The sequence below is a fragment of the Apodemus sylvaticus genome, chromosome 3 (assembly GCF_947179515.1).
Source record: "Apodemus sylvaticus chromosome 3, mApoSyl1.1, whole genome shotgun sequence".
Lineage (NCBI taxonomy): Eukaryota > Metazoa > Chordata > Mammalia > Rodentia > Muridae > Apodemus > Apodemus sylvaticus.
The window spans coordinates 154,315,361-154,333,748 of NC_067474.1; the positions used below are offsets into that span (position 1 = coordinate 154,315,361).

General features: G+C 52.8%; 1 protein-coding gene across 2 annotated transcripts in view; it reads right to left on the minus strand.

Moving 5' to 3' along the window:
- Padi4 (peptidyl arginine deiminase 4) overlaps window positions 1–18,388 on the minus strand; it is a 28,950-nt gene that overhangs the window by 2,142 nt on the left and 8,420 nt on the right. The window contains exons 4-15 of one of the 2 annotated variants that reach the window (XM_052177907.1): window positions 16,104–16,171; window positions 14,127–14,244; window positions 12,417–12,542; window positions 10,533–10,711; window positions 10,348–10,451; window positions 10,040–10,151; window positions 9,152–9,259; window positions 4,513–4,667; window positions 2,922–3,066; window positions 2,683–2,785; window positions 680–747; window positions 209–349 (exon numbers count right to left, since the gene is read on the minus strand). In XM_052177907.1, coding sequence (XP_052033867.1) covers window positions 209–349; window positions 680–747; window positions 2,683–2,785; window positions 2,922–3,066; window positions 4,513–4,667; window positions 9,152–9,259; window positions 10,040–10,151; window positions 10,348–10,451; window positions 10,533–10,711; window positions 12,417–12,542; window positions 14,127–14,244; window positions 16,104–16,171 — 1,427 coding nt within the window. The remainder of the gene's footprint in view (window positions 1–208; window positions 350–679; window positions 748–2,682; window positions 2,786–2,921; window positions 3,067–4,512; window positions 4,668–9,151; window positions 9,260–10,039; window positions 10,152–10,347; window positions 10,452–10,532; window positions 10,712–12,416; window positions 12,543–14,126; window positions 14,245–16,103; window positions 16,172–18,388) is intronic. The other variant, XM_052177909.1, reaches the window with a different exon arrangement.

The window sequence follows — 18,388 nt, forward strand, 5'->3', positions numbered from 1 at the left end:
CTTCTCCGAGCCTGCCTCTGGAAAGCAAGGCCTCGGGAAGGGACAATCCAGACATCGTGTGAGGCTCAGAAGAGGCTCTGGGTGTCGAGAGGGCTTTGAGAGCCTCAGAGGGCACAAGGAAGAGCCACGTGGACCTGCCTTAGGCCTGGACTGGCTGGGCGCTGTGGTTGAGCCAGAGGAAGTCGGGTGGCGGCTGTCACCTCCTTACCATGTTTGGGAAGAAGGCCTCAGCCTTCCGGTTCCCTTCGGGGTCCCTCACAAGCCTGAAGAGCTGCGGGATGTCGATGATGTCACCCTCCCCCAGGCCCAGCTCCCGCTTCAGCACCGCCCGGTTCCAGTCAATACAGCTCTGGTAGGGAGGCCAAGGGGGTGCATTAGGGGAGGTGACAGTGTAGAATAGCAGCAGGAATCGGTAAGAACCGGGGTTCAGGCTCCCAGGGACCTCCCACGCTCCCCTCCTGCGCTCTGCCTGTGCCTGGGCTTCCCATCCTGGGCTGGCAGCCAGTGCCTCGGTGAGCAGCCCTGAGAGCCCCACCCCACACCGTGCATCCAATCACAGTATGGCCCCACCCCACGCCGTGCATCCAATCACAGCACGGCCCCACCCTACACTGTGCATCTAATCACAGCGTGGAGCCGGGCACCCACTGCAGCTTCTCCAGGACCCCAGTCTGAGTACCTCCACGTAGGCGTTCTGGTCCCTTAGTTTCTTGCTGGACAGAATGTCATTGATTGTCTGCTTTTTCCCTGTTGTGGAGAAAGAGACAAGGATGGGCCCAACCCGGGAGGCAGGTTACCCTCCCGAGCCTCCATTCCTTTAATGGATGCATTCTGTTTCAAGATTCACTTGCTCTGCTAAAGGCCCCCATCTCCAAAGAGATCCTGGTTGTTTTGGAGAAGGGGTTTGAGAAATGCTGTCTTGGGCGATAATACTTGTTAGCATCCTCCAACATTGGGACTGGCACGGAGTCAGACACCGCTGAGTGACCCCACCTAAGCTCATGTGACAGGATGAGGAAGGCGACCATCACCCAGAGAAACCTGCAGCTTCAAACAGGACAAACCCCCAAGTGGCAGAGAGACCAGCCACTGCCTGAGACAGGATCCGGGTAGAGTCAACCAGTCGGGCCAACAAGCCCCAGCCCCAGGCCAAGGCCAGCCCTGGATCCAGCCACACCAACTGTGGTGGCCTCCGCACCCGTCAACAAGACTGCTATGTCAGTGTCCCTGGGGGGTGACACTGGCCCCCTGGAAGGGGAGCTGTTAGAGGAAGGCTGTTCAGGGGGAGGAGCCTCAGGTCTGCTGAAGTGACTTAGCCTGATTAGACCCCTGGCTCAGGAGTGGCTTAGAATATAGAGAAATGAGCAGTTCCCCTGTGGTCTGCACCCCCCCCATCCCAAAGCTTTAGCCCTTGGTCTCAGAGACTATTTATTAATATTTTTAATATTTCTATTTTATGTGCATGAGTGTTTTGCCTGCATGTATAATAGTGACAGTGCCAGATCTCCAGGAATTGGAGTTATAGACAATATTGAATTGAAGCAGCCAGTGCTCCTAACCACTGAGCCATCTCTCCAGCCCCTTTTATTTTAACTATATATATGTATACACACACACACACACACACACACACACACACACACACATATATATATTTGTGTATCACGCATGTGCCTGGTGCCCAAGGTCGTCAGAGGAGGGCATCAGATCCCCTGGTACTGGAGTTACAGGTGGCTGAGAGCCACCATGTGGGTGCTGGGACCCAAACTCAGGTCTTCTGCAAGAAGAACAAGTGCTCTTAACTGCTGAGCCATCTCTGCAGTCCCTATATTTACTTTTAAAACAGGTTCTCATGTAGCCCAGGCTAGCCTAAAATTTGTTATGCAGCCAAACATGACCTTGAACTCCTGGTTCCCAACCTCCTTCCTGGGTGCTGGGATTATAGGTGTGCATCACCATATCCAGGCTATGGGTGCTGAGGATAGAACAGGGGACAATCCTGGCAAGGGCTCTACCATTTGAGCTATACTCCCTAGCCTCAGATCCAGATCCTGTGAGGAGAGGAGGAGGCTGGGGGGTGGGGGCGGGGAGTGACCTCACTGATGGAGAAGCAGTTCTCTGGCATGCATGAGACCCCAAATTTCCATTCTCAGCAACATAGAGCAAAGAAAAAGAATGCAAGCGGGGGGGTGGGGGGGTGGGCGGGGGCGGAGCCGGGGAGTGGGGCGTTGGTTTGCTAGCCTCTGTGTAACACACTTCAACATATTTAGAGAAACTCTTGAGCCCCCGAGAGCCCTTAGCCTCTGACCCTGGCCCTTGCCTATTGGATTTACCGGAAACATTCCATCCACGGACTTCACTCATTCACGTCCGTCATGGCTGGCTGCCTCTGGGCCTTCTTAGTTGCCTGTCTGCACTTTTCCTTATCTGTCACCTCACCCCCCTCACCCCTCACCTTCCTCCCTCTCCACTTCCCCCACCCACCCACCTCCCCTGCCGCCTCCGACTCAGGTATCCCAAAGGTACCTTTAGTTGTCTGGGTCGCTCGCAGGGAGCTGGGGGGCCCAGAGCTGAGCATGTTCTAGGCACACAACTCTCTGTTCCCCACAGGATCTCAGGGGGCAGTGGAGGCGGCAGACAGCAGAAGCTGCCCACCCAGGACGCCAGCCACGGTCCACTTACTCTTGAGACCTTCGAACAGTGGCGCCTCCCCGTGGCCCTGGCTCTGCAGCTCCTGAAACTGCCGGTAGCAAGCTCTGGGACTGGACAGCAGCAGCCGGAAGCCCTGCTGGGAAACGCTGGAGTCGGGGAGCTGCCTAACCACCCACCCACCCACCCACCCGGGGGTCCCTCCTACCCACCCTCCTAACTCCCCAGAGAGGGAGGGCTGGCTTCTGCACCCTGGCAGAAGGGTCACGCACCTGCCTGTCCGGCGCTGGGACGAAGCTCAAGAACTCATCCACGTGACCCACAAAGAGCCAATCGGAGAAGAGCCTCACGGGGGCCTGCACCTGCTGGGCGCCCAGGAAGTCCTGCAGGGCCTGGTGCATGTCCCGGCTCTCACTGCTGCTCTCAAAAGGACACGAAGTTATGACAGGCATCCACGTCATCAAAAGACACAGTGACCGGTCCCATGCAGCCTCGAGATCCGGCCTGTTGACCTCCCCTCATAGGAGGGAGTGGGGAGGGTCACTGGACCCTCCTGTGAGACTCTAGCTCCTGCCTGCACCCCTTCCAGCTGTAAGGGATTCTGCCCTAATGGTATATTTTCACATGCGAATGTCCCGAGAGTGCTGGGATATTTGTCTCAAAAGGTGGGGCGCGACCCCTTTGGGGTGACTCTTTCACAGGGGTGGCCTAAGATCACCAGAAAACACAAGTATTCATATTACCATTATGATTCATATGAGTAGCAAAATTATAAAGTAGCAACAAAAATAACTTTATGGTGGGGAGGGCGGGGCGTCACCACAACACGAGGAACTGTATTAAAGGGTCGTTGTATTAGGAAGGTTGAGAACCACTGTGCTAGAGTGTAGCCCTGTGGGAGAAGGTGGACTGAAGGGGGAGTCGTCTATGTTGGGGTGAGGCTTTATGATACTTCACGGTCACCCCCCCCCATAAGTAACCCTCACACATGCTCAGGGTAAGCCCGATCCACCCCCAAGCCGGACCTCGGAAGAACAACTATTTCGGTCAGTTCTCGATCAAGATCCTATCTGGGAGAACAGAAATTGATTTCTGTTGCCCTAGGACAAGTTCCCCGTAATAGGCGTGGCCGTGGGGAGGTGTCTGGGGTCCCTGGCCTGGCAGAGGACTTTAGGCTCCTCCCACTAGGGAAGGGACCATGGAGCCTGGGCTGCTGCTATCGTGGTACTGACATCTGAACAATGTAGGCTTTGTCAGTGCAGCTTCCTGGGGCCGGTGGGGGAACTGAGGCACGGCCGCTGAGGTACACGGGAACCACAGACAGCACTGCCGGCTGACTCAGCCTAGGTGTCTGTGCGATGGAGCAGCGTGGGCTCCAGTGTGGGTCAGATCATGTGGGGACTCCTTGTCTGTCGTGTGGTCAGAAGCATTCCTTCACTTCCTGAGCCTCATCTCTGTGAGGCCTTCTTACATGAGATGGCTTTTCCTCCCCTTCCTCCTCCTCCTCCCTCAATCTGTCCCAGCCACCCTGCCTCAGGACATTTGTTCATGCTCTGTCCCTTGCCAGGACACCCTGACACCTCCTATGTTCTCTCTTACTTGATTGCTTCTCTTGTCTGACACACTCACTGCTCTACCCTGCCCCCCCCCCCCCAGCGTCTGGCACATAGTAGCTGCTCATTAAATAGTCATCGACTAAAGGCATGTAAGTGGGCAGAGGTAGGCTCTGGAGGTTCCTTACTCTCCATGTGGACCCCTCTCAGTGTCTGCTGACCTCCTAGGTTTGGAGACCGTGGTGGAGGCCTGATGGTGGCCTCTGTCGCTGTCCCCTACCCCAGCCACCCCCCCTGTTCCTCTCCTTACCTGGAGTAACCGCTGCTCCCGATGAGAATCCTGCCCAGTGGGTATTCCTTCCCTCCGACTGTGACTGGGGGACTCACCTCCAGGTTCCCAAAGGCATCCAGCCCAGTAACCTCTTTTGTAAAGAGCCGTCGGGTCACATAACCAAAATTTGGACCCTAAAATGGAAGAAGGAAACAGAGAGAAATGATTTTCCCCGGGGAAATGGGGACTGCAGCCATGATGGTCACAGGAGGGAGCTCTCTGGGTACCAGAGAGGAACCTCAGGACTCTGCAGGGTGGCAGGGATGCTGGACTGAGTTGGTGGCCCTTGAAATGGATGGGAGCAGCCGGGTGGTGGTGGCGGCGGCGCACACCTGTAATCCCAGCACTCTGGGAGGCAGAGGCAGGCAGATTTCTAAGTTCGAGGCCAGCCTGGTCTACAGAGTGAGTTCCAGGACAGCCAGGGCTACACAGATAAATCCTGTCTCAAAAAAAACAAAAAACAAAAAACAAAAAACAAAAACAACCCAAACAAACAAACAAAAGGGATGGGTGCTTGGCTGGGTCCCCAGCATGTGTCACCCACTTGGAAAACTCCTGCACAGAACAACAGACTCTCAAAGTACTCTTTGTGTTCTCTGTAGAGGTGGGGGACAGGGAATGAGTAGAACAGGGCCCCTTCAGTCAGCCTGAGGAGGGACAGGAGTCCAAGCCACCCCCGTGGCCAGCACCATGGTTCACACCGTGTCCCCATCCTGACCCTGGCCTGGAGTGAGCTTTGTGGCTTTACAGATGTTTTACATCCCGACAGTCCTCCCCAGAGGATACACGAATCACCCGCTATGTGAGCTTCGTGGGTGCTGTGACAATTCACTACCAGACAGTGACTTAAAACATGACGCTGGTTTATCCTCCTGCAGCTCCAAAGGCCTCAAGTCACTGGTCACAGAATGCCACTTGCCAGAGTGTGACCTTAGGTCCATCACTGAGGCCCCAGAGGAGGCGTCTCAAGAGAAAACACCTTGTGCTGGATGCCATTGCCGGCAGCGGTGGCCTTGTGCAGCACTGTGGTCCTTTTGCTGTGGGGGGAAGGGCAGGCCCATCTGTGCCGCCTTCATTTCTCCGGGGTCAGCAGGTGGCGATTCCACGGAGTCCTGTCCGTGAACTCACACCCACATCACACCGCCAGTCATCTCTGCTCCCCCTGACACTGGACACCAGACATCAGACAGGTGTGGGTGCCCACTTGGCCTGCTCCGACAGCTGTGAGTCCTCCTTTCCTCAACCCGTGCCCTTCCTGTGGGCCTCTCTTCCCAGGGGACAGTCTCCTGGGAGGCGACCTTTGCCTGGCCTCTCTCTGGACAGCCAGAAAATCCTGCCAGCCTGGTCTTGAGCCGCCCAGAGCCTGACCACAGGCAGCCGCCACCCCCTCATCCATCCTGGTCTCCTCTCACTCTGACTGGCCCCTGGATCTAACCTCTCTATAACGTTAGACAGGGCACACCCTCCCTAACTTAAGATTTACTAGATCGCCCATTTCTCAGATTCTAAACTGATGGTCCCACCGAGCAACTTAGTGGCTTTGCTGTCCACGACACTGGGTTAGCTTTAACAGAAGTATTTTAATTCTAATTCTTTAAAAAAATTTTATTTCTGGGGCTAGTGAGGTCACTGGTAAGAGGCACTAACTGGGCTGGGCGGTGGTGGTGCACGCCTGTAATCCCAGCACTTGGGAGGCAGAAGCAGGCAGATTTCTGAGTTCGAGGCCAGCCTGGTCTACAGAGTGAGTTCCAGGACAGCCAAGGCTACACAGAGAAGCCCTGTCTCAAAAAACCAAAAACCAAAAACCAAAACCAAAACAAACAAACAAAAAAAGAGGCACTGACTGCTCTCCCAGAGGTTCTGAGTTCAATTCCTAGCAACCACACAGTGGCTCACGACCATCTGTAATGGGATCCGATGCCCTCTTCTGGTGTGTCTGAGGACAACTACGGTGTACTTGTATAAAATAAATAAATCTGTAAATTTTTTACTTACATATCTATTGTTTTTATGTGTGTATATGTGTGCTTGCGTGAGTTTATATGCACCGCATATGTGTTGGAGTCCACAGGGCCCCGATGAGGGCATCTTCTCTCATGTGCATTGGAAGCTAGAATCACAGGAGGCTATGGGTCATTATGTGGTGCTGGGAACTGAACCTGGGACCTCTACAAGAGCAGCAAATGTTCTCTCTCTCTTAAGATGGAGAAAAGCCTGGCTGTGGTGGCGCATGCCTTCAGTCCCAGCATTCAGGAGGCAAGGCAGGGGGGTGGATTTCTATGAGTTCCAGGCCAGCCAGGGCTACACAGCAAGACACAATCTATAAAGAAAAAAGGAAAGAAAAGAAAAAAGAAAGAAAGAAAAAGCAAACAAGAAGTCGTGGAGAGCCAGTTCTCCAGTTCTCTATTTCTATTTTTTCTCTTTCATTTTTCTTTCAAGACAAGGTTTTCACACAACCCTGAATAGCTTCAGATTCTGCCTCTCCGGGACTGAGCTTTCGGATGCCCCATGCCTGTGGACTGAAAGAACAGTACCACGCAGGTCACAGAGCAGCTGCTCACATTCAGCAATAGAAGGACAGCGCCACACCCTGGCCAGGAAGAGAAGTGACCAAATGCGCTAGAGACAGTGTAACCAAATACTCCGGCAGAAATGAGCAGGGAGGGGCCCCGCTGGCAGGGCTTGTTAGTTTTTGTCAACTTGATACAAGATCTTCTGGAGAGAAAGAAACCTCAACTGAGAAAATACCTCCATCAGATTGGCCTGTGGGCAAGTCTGTGGGACATTTTCTTGATTAATGCCTGCCCACTGTAGGCAATGCCAGCCCTGGACTGGTAGTGGTCCTGGATCCTATCAAAGGCAGGTAGAGCAAGGCATGGAGAGCAAGCCAGTAAGCAGCGTTTCTCCATGGCCTCTGCCTCAGCTCCTGCCTCGACTTCCCTCACTGATAGACTGTGGCGTGGAAGTATAAACCAAATACTCCTTCCCCCCCGCCCCCCCCCCCCCCCCCCCCCCCGTCTTCCCTAGCTTGGTTTTGGTCAGAATGTTTTATCAGCAAGGAAGAAGCACAGTGTGACACTGGCGTGAGCCTCTAACAACATCAGGAGATGCCCGGCTGGGTAGGACATTGACGCTGAGTCCTGACAGCTAAAAGTCAGCTAGCGCCAGTATAGGGAGGTGCATTCTTGGCAGAGGGAATGGTATATGGCACGTGCCAAGGTCCTGGGGTCAGGGAGTAATGGGAAAATTTGAAGTCATGTCATCACTCTGGGGACAGTTCCCCTGTCACTGTGGTACTCTCCACAAGGAAGAGTTAGGTGAGGCATGGACCTAGCCAAGGACCTGCTGCGGCCTCCTTCCATCCACGGGGGCTGAGGCAGAGGGGAGACTCCTGTGCTGAGGTCTGTCTGTGTTACAGGATGCTGGGAGTCAGGCTCAGAGCAGGGAAGCTGACCTGTGAACTATCTAAGTGGTAAGACGCAGCTACTGCAGGCAGGGTGGGGGGAGTGGGGAGTGGGGGCACAGAGCCTTGGCCACAGTCTTGGGTGATGCCCCCACCTCAGGTTGGGATGAGATTTCCTCCACCATTAGCCAGCATGCCTTGACCGATGGCACAGGGTTTGGCCAGGAAGAAGCAAAAGGAGTTTGTTAATGAGGTAGACATTTCCTTCTAAGCCTCTGGCATAGCGTGGGCAATTGTCTCTTTCCTTGGCGTGCAAAATACACACGCCTGTCAGGCTTGTCCTCCTCTGCAGAGGGTTCCAGGCCCCAGCGCGGGCCAGGGTCTTCCTTGGATGGCAGAGTGACAGTATGGAAGGCCTGATGTCATTCCTCTTTTTTTCTTTCCCTTGGTGGTTTCTCGAGACAGTGTTTCTCTGCGTAGCCCTGGCTGTCCTGGAACTCACTCTGTAGACTAGGCTGGCCTCGAACTCAGAAATCCGCCTGCCTCTGCCTCCCAGAGTGCTGGGATTACAGGCGTGCGCCACCACTGTCCAGCTGATGTTGTTCCTCTTGAGCCTCGGTTTCTACCTCTGTGAAATGGGCTCACTTGAGGGCAGCTCTATCAAAGGTTGTCACCCGGAATGAGTCAGAGCCTGTGTCTAAAGGTACGCGGGCTCAGTACACATACTATTATTATTTTTGTTTACGATGATGTTGATGATGACGACCTGGGCTGAGGTGGCATCCATCTGTCAGGCCAGGGCCAGTGTGACTCACGGATATGTCACTTCAAAGCCCCTGATGTGTTAGACTGTGACTGATAAGGTCCGGCTGATCCTGAGCCCCCACCACAGGCCCAGTGTAGCCCCCAAAGGACAAATCACACCCAAGAGGTGGAACTCCTGCCTTGTGGCAAGAACACTCTTAGGGAGCCCAGGATGCCCCTAGGAGGGCTATCATATCTCAAAGACCAGCTGAGCTCATGTAGGCGAGGCTCTGAGAAACCAGATCTTCTCAGAGTAATGCCTGAGGTAGCCAGCCCCACCCCTCAGGTCTGGCTGCAACAGGAACTCAGCTTTGAGGACCAGGCTGCTCAGGGCTGGGGAGAGATGGACTGAGAAAGGAGGGCCAGGGACATGGATGGCTGGGTGCTGGCCAGGCCTAAAGGGTTTCCTACCATGACTCGTTTGACAGGGAAATCCTTCAGGCCTCTGTCCCTCGGGGAGTCGAAGACCACAGGCAGCGTCTTGTGTGGGGCCTGGATGTAGCCAATCTCCATTTCGTCCTGGAGGGATAGAGAGAGGGTGTGGCTTGTGTCACAGTCATGGCACCCAATGCCCGATGTGGTGCGGACATCCCCGGTGCTGGGGGGAGATGCTTCGGAGACCAGAGTGCTCCCCGGTTGTGCCTGGATAGGCAGAGGCTCCTCTGGGCTCAGAGGCGGTTTGCTGAGCCCAGGAGGGAGTAGCCTCCTGGCTCTCACAGGAGCAGACCGGTGACCCATCCAGCCCTTAGGGGGGTGCACGGGTTTTCAGGAATGAATCTAGCGGGCATCTTGACCCTCTGGCAGTTAGGCGGGGTCGGGTGGGTGGGGACAGACATAGTCACTGTGACGAGTTACAGGATGGGCATTTCCTGCCTGCGTGCAGCTTCCCAGGGATCAGTCTACATCACAGAGGCGGGACGACGAGGGTGGGACTTAGCGGACAGGGAGAGGGACGCGGTCCCACTGAAGGGATGGCATACACGGAGGGGTGGCCTTCATGCTGGCCGTTGGTGAGCAGGGCTGGGTCCTGGGAGAGGAGAAGGAAGACTGAGAGGACGGGGGTAAAGTTTCCAGATGAGAGCCAGGGACGGGCATGGAGACAGGAGCTCACTGTCTACGTAAGATGAACTCTCTGCTTGGCCCCACCCCCGGATCCCCGACCCCCTCCCCGTGTGAGGACCTTCTGAGGCTCCTTCCTCTCAGTCCATCCCAGGAAGGATCGCCTCAGAGCTGGAGCTGTGCCCCAGGAATCCAAGGCCTGTGCCTGTGCCCTGACCTCAGGCAGATGGGACCACGCACCTGCATCCACTGGTCATCCTGATTCTCCTCCGCTGGGCACACGGTCAGCTTGCACTTGGCTTTCTTGGTCAGTGTGGTCAGTGATTTCAGGAAGTCTTCATTTTCAGAAATCCTGCCAAGAAGATTAGGCCTCGTCATCAAGGGGGTAACAGTGATAACGAACAATCTGTTCCTCTGCAGGCTCCTGAGCCAGTCTTGGCTTCCAGGGGCTGAAGGCAGGAAGTATGTTTTTCCATTCCCAGAAAATGCAACACCCGGAATTCAGGGCCCTCCTTAATGTACCCAGAACCCCTCCCCCAGAGCCTCACCTGCACACGTATACCTCCTGGGGGGGCTGAGTGTTGGGGGTCATGATCCAGGGGGCCACACGAAATGTCACACTGTCTTGAAACACCAGGGCCTCCGGGAGCTCCTGGAGGGGAGAGATGAGAAGGGTTGTCAGTCAGGCAGCGTGCGATGCCCGCCTCCCCCCCCCCCCCAGACCGAGGCCTACCGGGTTAGATTTGTCCAGGAGGGAGATGGTGATGGGAATGAGCCCTGTGAAGTCGGCGTCAGGGAAAGCAAGACCTTCCACATAGAAGTCTGTGCTGTGCTGGCCGCCGGGCAGCTCTAGGCGGTGTGAGAACTGTTGTGGTCCCAGGACCACCTTGTACCTGGATGGCAGTTTGCCCCCTGGACAGAGGCGAAGTGCACTTAGGCCTAGCGTGCCAATGTGACTCTGATTTCCTCTCCTCAGTAGTGAGGTGCCTACCCGGGGTCCCTGTATGTCACTACCCAAGGGTCCCTGGAGGTGTTTAGGGGGAAACTTCAAAGCTCCCCTTGGGACCTTGTTCCCCTGATGAGAGGGGTCCAGGAAGGCCAATGGTAGAGCACCAAGGGCCAGCACCATTCCAACTTGCACAGTTCTTTTATTCACTCACTGACTGGTACATTCATTTGTCCCCAAGCAGACCACACTGTCCCCTAGGCGACTAGAGAGGAGCAAAGGCCATTATCTGTAATAGACACCAATTGAAGTCGTGACAGAAGAAATCGGGAGGGTTTCCTGTAAGTAACGCGGCCTGGGGGTGGGGGCAGATCGTCATCAGTTTATCATATAAATATATGTGTCAGGCTGGAGAGATGGCTCAGTGAGTAAGAGCGCTGACTGCTCTTCTGAAGGTCCTGAGTTCAAATCCCAGCAACCACATGATGGCTCACAACCATCCGAAATGAGATCTGACACCCTCTTCTGGTGTGTCTGAAGACAGCTACAGTGTACTTAGATATAATAATAAATAAATCTTTAAAAAATATGTGTGTGTCATATGTATTTAATATATCATATTTGTTATATATTATATGTACGTTATATAATATAGATATTACATATGCATGTAATATATGTAATGCATTATATGTACATTATATAATATAGATATTACACATGCATGTAATATATGTAATGCATGTAATTTTATATTTGTGCATATCACAAATATAAGGTGTCATATGGTTACTTTAGTGTAAGGTTGGAAGGAAGTGGGACCAAATGGAACCTTGGAAAGCCCCCTGCTGTCACTGCACCTGGGAGAGCAGGGGCATCGGCGCATGCCCCTCCCCTTGGGCATCCACTTTAAACCCTGCACACCTCACAGTGGCTTCTCTGACCCCACTCAAGCACACAGATGCACTCGCACCTCAGGGCCTTTGCACCTTCTTCAGAGTGCAGCCTCCTCTGACCGACCTTCCCCTCTCTGCCCCCAGCTCCACACCCTGCACTGCTGTCCCTAAGTATTTACCTGTCACCCCTCCTATCCCTCCATCATGACAGGGAGTGGAATGGGACAGAGACTCATGCCACGGCCACGTGCCCTGTGAGCAGGACCGAGGTTGGCACTGCCGGGCTAGGAGGAGCTGCAGAGTGGGGGAGGGGAGAAAGGGAGAGAGAAAGGGGGAGAGAGGGAGGGTGTGAGAGAGAGAAAGAGAGGAAGGGACAGAGGGGGTGAGAGAGAGAGGAAGGAAGGAAATGAGGGAGGGGAGAGAAAGAAAGAGAGAGCGGGGTTGGAGAGATGGCTCAGTGGTTAGGAGCACTGACTGCTCTTCCAGAGACCCTGAGTTCAAACCCCAGCAACCACATGGTGGCTCACAACCATCTATAATGGGGTCTGATGCCCTCTTCTGGTGCGTCTACAGCGGCAGAGAACTGAGGGGCGTGCCTGCCCCACAGCTCTGTGCCTGGTACCTGGTGTCTGGTGCTCAGAACCTGGCACACTATAGCTCTTGGGAACTCCTTGCCAAAGGGGAGTGGGACAGGGCGGTGCCCCATCTGGTAGGGGCAGGAAAGGAACATGGCATCAGAGCGGCAGAGATGCTAGGGAAGGCCAGGCCGACTCACGTGTGGCCCGGAAGACTCTCACTTTGTTCATCTTGGCCTTGGGCACCTGCAGCACCAACTGATACTTGTCGAAGAAGTCTTTGGGAGTCTTCGTGCTTAGGGTCATTGGAGACATGTCCTGCAGGTCTGAAGCAAGGAGCATGCGCCCAGGATGGTCCCCAGGGCCCTTCTCCCTCCAGGCGCCTCCCGGGGGCGCCCAGACTCCCCCACACCCCGCCACAAAGGAGCCTGGCTTTCTTGTCTCATTTTAAAATAGCTACTTGTCACTTATTTTTTTTTCAAATGTCTATTACATTTATTTATTCTTGTTTGTTTTGCAGCACTGGAAATTGGGTCTGGAGTCTTGTGCAAGGTGAGCGCTCAGCCCCAGCCCCGCCTCAGCCCCGCCCCCTCCACTCAACCCCGCCCCCGCCCCGCCCCAGCTGCTCAGCCCTGTCCCAGCCCCGCCTCGCCACTCCGCCCCTGCCTGGCCCCGCCCTAGCTGCTCAGTCCCTGCCCACATTTATTTATCATGCATGTGCATCAGAGAGGCTGAACACGCTGTGGTACGAGTGTGAAGGTCAGAGGCCAATTTGTAGCAGCCAGTTGCAGCCAGTTCTCTTCTGCTACCATGCTGGACCCAGGTCATCAGGCTTGGTAGCAAACGCCCCCACCCGCTGAGCCATCTCGGCAGCCCCTGGCTCTGTTCTCTTCAGCATGTCTATAATGTCTATCTGTGTACGTCTACAAGAGGGTGAATTAAGGATAGAAACTCGGAACAACACAGCCCATGTCCATTTGCTTTCTTGCTGTGGCCCCGAAACTCAAATCCAGAGAGCGCCCAGAACGGTGGTGGTACACGGCAGGGTCAGTACCAGGGTGCCAGGGAAAGGCCTGCGCTCACTGCTGCTGCCTGGACCCCAGTGAAGGAGGCAAGGGTGTGGCTCAACCTGGATCTGGGTGAGCTTGGGGGACTCCTTTAGCTCTAACTGCCTCAGTTTCTCTATAAACAGGGGAGCGATAAAATGACATATCTTCAGCTAATGTTCTCCGGAGCCCCAGGAGAGCCAACAGGTCGCCATCGATCCTTTACAAATGTCCCTGGGGCCGGACCTGGCCAGCTGCACACACTGGACTCATAGTCATTCATACACAGTCCCATGACTCCCGGGCAAGCTCCGGTCCTGGCCCCTCAGCTGTAGTTCCTTAGCATCCCCACCCCGAGCGTCACCCCCTCCTTCCCTGGGCTACCCCAGCTTCCTGAATGAGTATCCACGAGACCTCACTGCCCTCACCACAGTCCTCAAATCTCTCAAACCCACCAAGGTGTCCGGCTCCCTGGGCCTCAGATACTGACCCTGCAACGAGCTGTGTGCTTAGCTTCTCTGTGCCTCAGTTTCCCCATCTTTTGGGCGCTTGGGTTTTGCGCAATATTTGGGGACCAGCACCCCCCTTTATTGGATTTGGGCACTGTGTCTGAGCCAAGCACAGATGTGTAGGCTGCATGGAGAGCAGAGCCTCTTGGGGCTCCAGGAGCCCTCACTGGTGTCTTCTGACTGATGTGTGACTTTGGTAGGTCACCGGCTTTCCCCTCCTTCCCCCTGTAATGCGCGCGTCCTGACTCAAATGTGCTTTTGCTAAACCAAATTCAAGACCGCATAGGCAAATGGACCTTGCTGAAGAACAAAGCCCTTCTCCCTCCCGGAGCTGGCCAAGGCCTTCCGTCTTTACCTTTGTTGTCTAAGACCTTGTCATCCTCGAAGTCCATTCTGGAGGCCTGGGGGTTCTCTTTGTCACAGTTCACCAACAGGATGGCGCCATGGCCGCCTCGGCCCCAGGTCCAGGTGCTCTGGGAACATCAGGAGGGTGAAAGACACGGTCAGGAAGGCTCTCCCATCCCATCAGCCCTTGGGAGACAAGCAGCTGGTTTTCTCTCCTCTCCCACTCTGTCTGGCTTTTTCTTTTTCTTTTTCTTTCTTTCTTTTTCTTTTCTTTTCTTTCTTTCTTTCTTTCTTTCTTTCTTTTTTTTTTTTTTTTGGCTTTTCAAGACAGGGTTTCTCTGTGTAGCCCTGGCTGTCCTGGAACTCACTCTGTAGACCAGGCTGGCCTCGAACTCAGAAATCCGCCTGCCTCCCAGAGTGCTGGGATTACAGGCGTTCGCCACCACCGCTCAGCTCAACTTCTAATCCTCCTGTCCCCACCTCTGAGAGCTGAGACACAGGCCTGTTACTGAGATACACCACATCCAGTCCGTGTAGTACGAGACACTGAACCTATGACGTCAAACATGCCCATCAACTCCACCAACTAACTAAGCCACCTCCCGGCCTCCAGTCATCTTTGTAATTTTATTTTGTTTTTAAATAAAGGAGCCTGATAGTAAAATACACTTTAAAAAAACCTTTTTAAGGGCTGGAGAGAGGGCTCAGGGGTTAAGAGCACCGACTGCTCTTCCTGAGGTCCTGTGTTCAATTCCCAGCAGCCACATGGTGGCTCACAACCATCTGTAATGGGATCCGATGCCCTCTTCTGGTGTGTCTGAAGACAGCTACAGGATACTCTCATATAAATAAAATATGTAATCTTTTAAAAACTCTTTTTAAAATGTAGGCTTGACAAAGAAACAGAGTCGAGCACATATGAACGTCAGGGTTCTAATCCACCCAGCAACTCTCACGGGACCACACGGTTGCTCCTTCCCACGTGAGTGTGAATCCTAGTGCCAGGCACTGTCTGCCCAGTGATGGAATCCGTCGGCCCGCGAGCTCTCTAAGCCACAGGTTCTCCTCTTCCCGTTTCTTTTGTTTGTTTGTTTTGTTTTGTTTTTGACACAGGGTTTCTCTGTGCAGCCCTGGCTGTTCCTGAACTCACTCCAAAGACCAGGCTGGCCTTGAACTCAGAGACCCACCTGTTCTCTGAGTGCTGGGACTAAAGGCGTGTGCCACTATGCCCGGCCTGTTCCCCTACTGCTGATGTACCTCATAAAAGGCCAATCATGTAAAGCCTGCAAAGATACATAGTAGCCTCAAACAGAGACTCATGTGGCAGCCAGCTGGTGGTGCAGAGGCAGGTGGATTTCTGAATTCGAGGCCAGCCTGGTCAACAGAATGAGTTCCAGGACAGCCAGGGCTACACAGAGAAACCCTGTCTTGGAAAAAAAAAAAAGCCAAAAAAAAAAAAAAAAAAAAAAGAGGAAAGAAAAGAAAATCATGGCCAGTTCTGAAGTTGCAGGGACACTCTGGAGTTCACCCACAGACCACAGCTAGGCTCTGCACCCGGACCAACCATACGTCCACAACACACACTCCCCGCCACGCCTCGTTCCTTTCTCCACCCTTGTCTCTCGTCCCTTCTCCATCATCACCGCCCCTGCACACGTCTCCATGGGAACTCATCCACCAGTCTCTACGGTCTGGGGAGTATTTCTGAACCACAGCTGAGACCCACCTAGGTCATGTTTTTTCTATTACCTTGGTGAATCTCGAGGTTCCAGCTTGTAGGCTGACATTTCTGAACCCACACTTGCTGGTAAGTATGATCTTACCACAAGCCGAAAGGTCAAGCTCCCACTCGTGGGGAGACCTGTCCATCAGGGCCAGTCTGGAGTGAGACGGCGGAGAGGTGATGCTGTTCAGCTCATCACCACAAGGGGGCGCCACAGGAGCGCACAGTGGCCCTGAAGTAGTGAGTGACACGTTTGAGCCTCACCTGATCCTTCCTGGCCAGGTCCGGTTTCACTTTGCCACTGCGGGTGACGTCTGTGCTCAGGGACAGTTCTGAAATCCCAGAGAGGAGATCTGGTGACGGTGAAGCCTGGGGCTATCGGACAGGCCTCCCCCAAGCATGTCCCCCGGTTGGTCCCCTAAACCTTCGGGGGCCATAACTGCTGCCAAAGCAGTTCCAGCCTCAGTGAAGCCTCCATAGGCGCTGCCAGGTCACTCAGTTTTGTGATCTGTGAAATGGGATCACGGGGCCAAGCTCACTGGGTTACTGTAAGGATTAGATGTAACATCTCGGCACAGGGTGTGGCCCTGGAGTGAGCCTCACTTAACTTAAATGTATATTCATGAAAAATCTATCGATGAAATGAAACCTGGAGGCTTCACATTAAATATATATATATTTATTGTGAATATATTATATATAATAATATATTAGTCAATATATATATGGAATATAATGTATATATTCAATACACGCTTAAACAAAAAGACCATGCTGATGTTCAGGTTCAGATCTCCCTAATTTAATTTTTAAAACAGATAAAAGGGGCTGGAGAGATGGCTCAGTGGTTAAGAGCAGCTGCTGCTCTTCCAGAGGTCCTGAGTTCGAATCCCAGCAACCACATGGTGGCTCACAACCATCCGTAAAGAGATCTGACACCCTCTACTGGTGTGTCTGAAGACAGCTACAGTGTACTTCAATATAATAAATAAATCTTTTAAAAAAATGTGAGCCGGGCAGCGGTGGCACACGCCTGTAATCCCAGCACTTGGGAGGCAGAGGCAGGCAGATTTCTGAGTTCAAGGCCAGCCTGGTCTACAGAGTGAGTTCCAGGAAGCCAGGGCTACACAGAGAAACCCTGTCTTGAAAAAAACCAAACACAAAAAAACCAAAATAAAATAAAATAAAATATACATACACACATACATATTGCACAATGCACATAAAATGTGCATTGGTGTTTTGCCTGCATGCATGTCTGTGCGGGGTGTCAGATCCCCTGGGACAGGAGGTATAGTTATGAACTGTCATGGGGATGCTGGGAATTGAACCAGGGTCCTCGGAAGAGCAACAGGTGCTCTTAACCACTGAGCCACTGATCTCTCCAGACCCTAAGAATGGATGTTTAAAATATATATATATACACATATTTCGTGTGTATGTGGTGAGGGGTAATAGTGTGGTTGCCTGTGGAGACCAGAAGAGGCTATTGGATCCTCTGTGGCTGGCGTTAGAGGTGGTTGTGAGCCACCCGATGCGGGTGCTGCCAGCCAGACCCTGTCGGAGCAGTACACGCTCTTGACCGCTGAGCCAACAGTGGTGTCTCCAGCAACACTAATAATTCTATTTAAAGACGAGTAGGAAAGAAATACAAGTACATGTGCACGCGTGGGTTATTAATTATGATAAAAGGAAATATAAGTAATGGGACTTGAGAACACAAAACTATCTGCTACAAAAAAGCATTGTGTTTGTGTATGTGTGTATATGTGTGTATGTGTATTTGTATGTATTTTTGTGTGTACGTGTGTGAATGCATGTGTGTATGTGTATCCATGTGTGTATGTGTGTATATATGTATATGAGTGGGTATGTGTGTATCTGTGTATTTGTATGTGTGTATTGTGTGTTTGTGTGTGTATGTATTGTGTTTGTGTGTATTTGTGTTTGTGTGTATGTTTGTGTGTGTATGTGTGTATGTATGTGTGCATGTATATGTGTGTATGTATGTGTGTGTATGTGTGTATGTATATGTGTGAATGTATATGTGTGTATGTGTATGTGTGTATGTGTTTGTATGTATTATGTTTACTGTGTTTGTGTGTATGTATGTGTTTGTGTGTATGTTTGTATGTGTATATGTGTGTACGTGTGTATTATGTTTACTGTGTTTGTGTGTATGTGTATGTATGTGTTTGTGTGTATGTGTGTATGTGTATATGTGTGTATATGCGTAAAGCATTTATAAGATACAGAGACCTGCACATAGAATCCAGGTACCCCCCTTCTCACCCTGGAAGGCAGTGATTACCCTGTGACTCCAGCCTTCAGGTGCACTTATATTAACCGAGTAATTAATTGTCAGAGTTCTGTGTAGCTGGGAAGCCACTGTCGCTGAGGGCGACTTTGAGCCTCTCAAAGTGCTGGGATACAGATGTGCCTCACCACATCTGGCTTATGCAGGGCTGGGACTGGAACCCGGGCTCCCGGGCCGTCACCTGTGCCTCTCTACGTAACTCTCCGGGGAGGGATATTTATGAAACGCCAGA